Consider the following 1,899-nt stretch of genomic DNA (forward strand, 5'->3'; position numbering starts at 1 on the left):
TTCCATGCCAGTCGACTAAATGGAAGGAAATGGCTAGCTAGTTTACAAACTCAGTTTGAACACTGGCACTGCAGTGGCGGAGCTCTTGTCCAAACACCAAGTAGTCAAACTTCCGCTCAGATTACCATGATTAAGTATAGGAAGCCCTCCCCACGTAGAAGCAGACAAGCAATACGACAGAGATCTATTAGACACGATGGTGCTCGGATTGTACGAACCATTATTCATTAACAAACCCTACGAATCATTGCTCCAATATAATGGACGTCTACTCGGTGATCGAGATGCAATTGAGCAGTGGCAGCTAGCTTTTGCGCATGTCCCCCCGGCACGTCCACTATTCACTACTGTTACGTGGCATCTTTAACCTCTGCCATCAGATCCTTCTCCACGCACTACGTACTTCTGTATATACTCATCCACCGCTTGCTGCCTTTGATTTCAACATTTCAGAGCGAACTGAGCTAGCTAGCTAGTAGCAGATGCGATCGAGAGAAGTGGGAAGTGAGAACAGGCGAGGTAGGAGAGATAATTAGGCGACCAGAATATCAGGGAAAGAGCATGGAGGCCGTTCCGGTGGGCGCCAAGTGCGAGAGGTGGAACCCGACAGCAGAGCAGGTGAAGGTGCTGACCAACTTGTTCCGATCGGGGTTGCGCACCCCGACCACCCACCAGATCCAAATGATCTCCGCCCACCTCGGCGCCTTCGGCAAGATCGAGAGCAAGAACGTCTTCTACTGGTTCCAAAACCACAAAGCCCGCGAGCGCCACAACAAGAAGCGCCGCCGCGGCCCCCCTGACGATGACGACGAAGACGGCACCGCCGCTGGGGATCACCGCAAGTCCAGAACCAGATGTTTCCGCGTAGGTATATATCTATTATAACTAGCTAGGTTCACGAGTACTGGATAAAAATTTATTTTTAATTACTAGCTAGTATTATTATTATTATTAGCTTAATTAAGGCAATTAAGCGAATTCGTTGATAATCAAATGACAGGGTGCAGCAAGGGGAAGCAGGAAGTGTACTGGCAGCGGAAGGAGGTCAGAGGAGAGACGGAGACACTGGAGTTATTTCCGTTGAAGTCATCCATCTCCGAGGAGGCCGACAAGGTGATCACCGTGAGAGGCGAGCTCTGCGGACGACGAGCATTATACTTGGATGCAGCTGGAAGAGATCATCCGCCGTTGGATTTGCGATTGAGCTAAAATTACGTCGAGTAAATTTAACCTAGTTTAGATCCCTCATTCCGCTTCATATTTCTCCGTGTTGAATCCTACTTGAAAGATCCATAGCTAGCTAGCTAGCTAGCTTGCTTGCATGCAGTGTGTTTTGAACTTCTGTAGATTTGTTTGTTGTTCTTTTAATTTCCTACTGATATTTGAGTACGAGTCACTGTGGTAGCACATGATCAGTCGGACTGTAGGACAACGTACAAGTTTGGTTGACTGCATGCGTTTGGTAGCTCGATCTTTGGTTATGTTTCCTTGGGAAGTCTGAAATTGCGTCTGCTTATTAGATAGTTTATTACTATCGGTTTGTCAACGGCTTCCTTCGCTCCAAGTGATGGCAGATGTAGAAAAGCAATGCAGCAATCTTCCAAATGCATATATAGTTTTAATTTGTTATTCATAAAAAAATTGCTGTCTTTTGTGGTTTCAGACCTCGGTATATAGGTAGATGAAGGATCATTGCAATGATCGATCGGGCAGTCAGGTCCCGGCTAGTAGGAGAGGGGTTCGGGCAGACCTCTAGTCCGGATCGGGATGATACATAAGACAACCGACGCTCAATACGAAGGAGCAAGACGTCGAGGTAGACTGCATAACTGGTCTAAACGGGGAAGATATGTTACTACACAGTTATCGTATAGTAGAACCACGGAGGCCGACAAAGCG

At 47.2% G+C, this 1,899-nt stretch overlaps 1 protein-coding gene across 1 annotated transcript; it reads left to right on the forward strand.

Moving 5' to 3' along the window:
• Positions 1–271: 271 nt before the first annotated feature.
• On the forward strand, positions 272–1,403 carry LOC121999862 (WUSCHEL-related homeobox 9-like). Its single transcript, XM_042554495.1, has 2 exons — positions 272–868; positions 1,001–1,403. Exons 1-2 carry the CDS (start codon positions 562–564, stop codon positions 1,207–1,209), a joined length of 516 nt encoding a protein of 171 aa, XP_042410429.1. The 5' UTR covers positions 272–561; the 3' UTR covers positions 1,210–1,403.
• The last annotated feature ends 496 nt before the right edge of the window (positions 1,404–1,899 follow it).

Source organism: Zingiber officinale, chromosome 7A, assembly GCF_018446385.1.
Source record: "Zingiber officinale cultivar Zhangliang chromosome 7A, Zo_v1.1, whole genome shotgun sequence".
Taxonomy (NCBI): domain Eukaryota; kingdom Viridiplantae; phylum Streptophyta; class Magnoliopsida; order Zingiberales; family Zingiberaceae; genus Zingiber; species Zingiber officinale.

Excerpts from the sequence above, each read along its gene's own strand:
- LOC121999862 (XM_042554495.1), top strand. The coding sequence starts at position 562 with ATGGAGGCCGTTCCGGTGGGCGCCAAGTGCGAGAGGTGGAACCCGACA. Across the intron at positions 869-1,000 it reads AACCAGATGTTTCCGCGTAG|GGTGCAGCAAGGGGAAGCAG; the intron begins GTATATATCTAT and ends ATCAAATGACAG.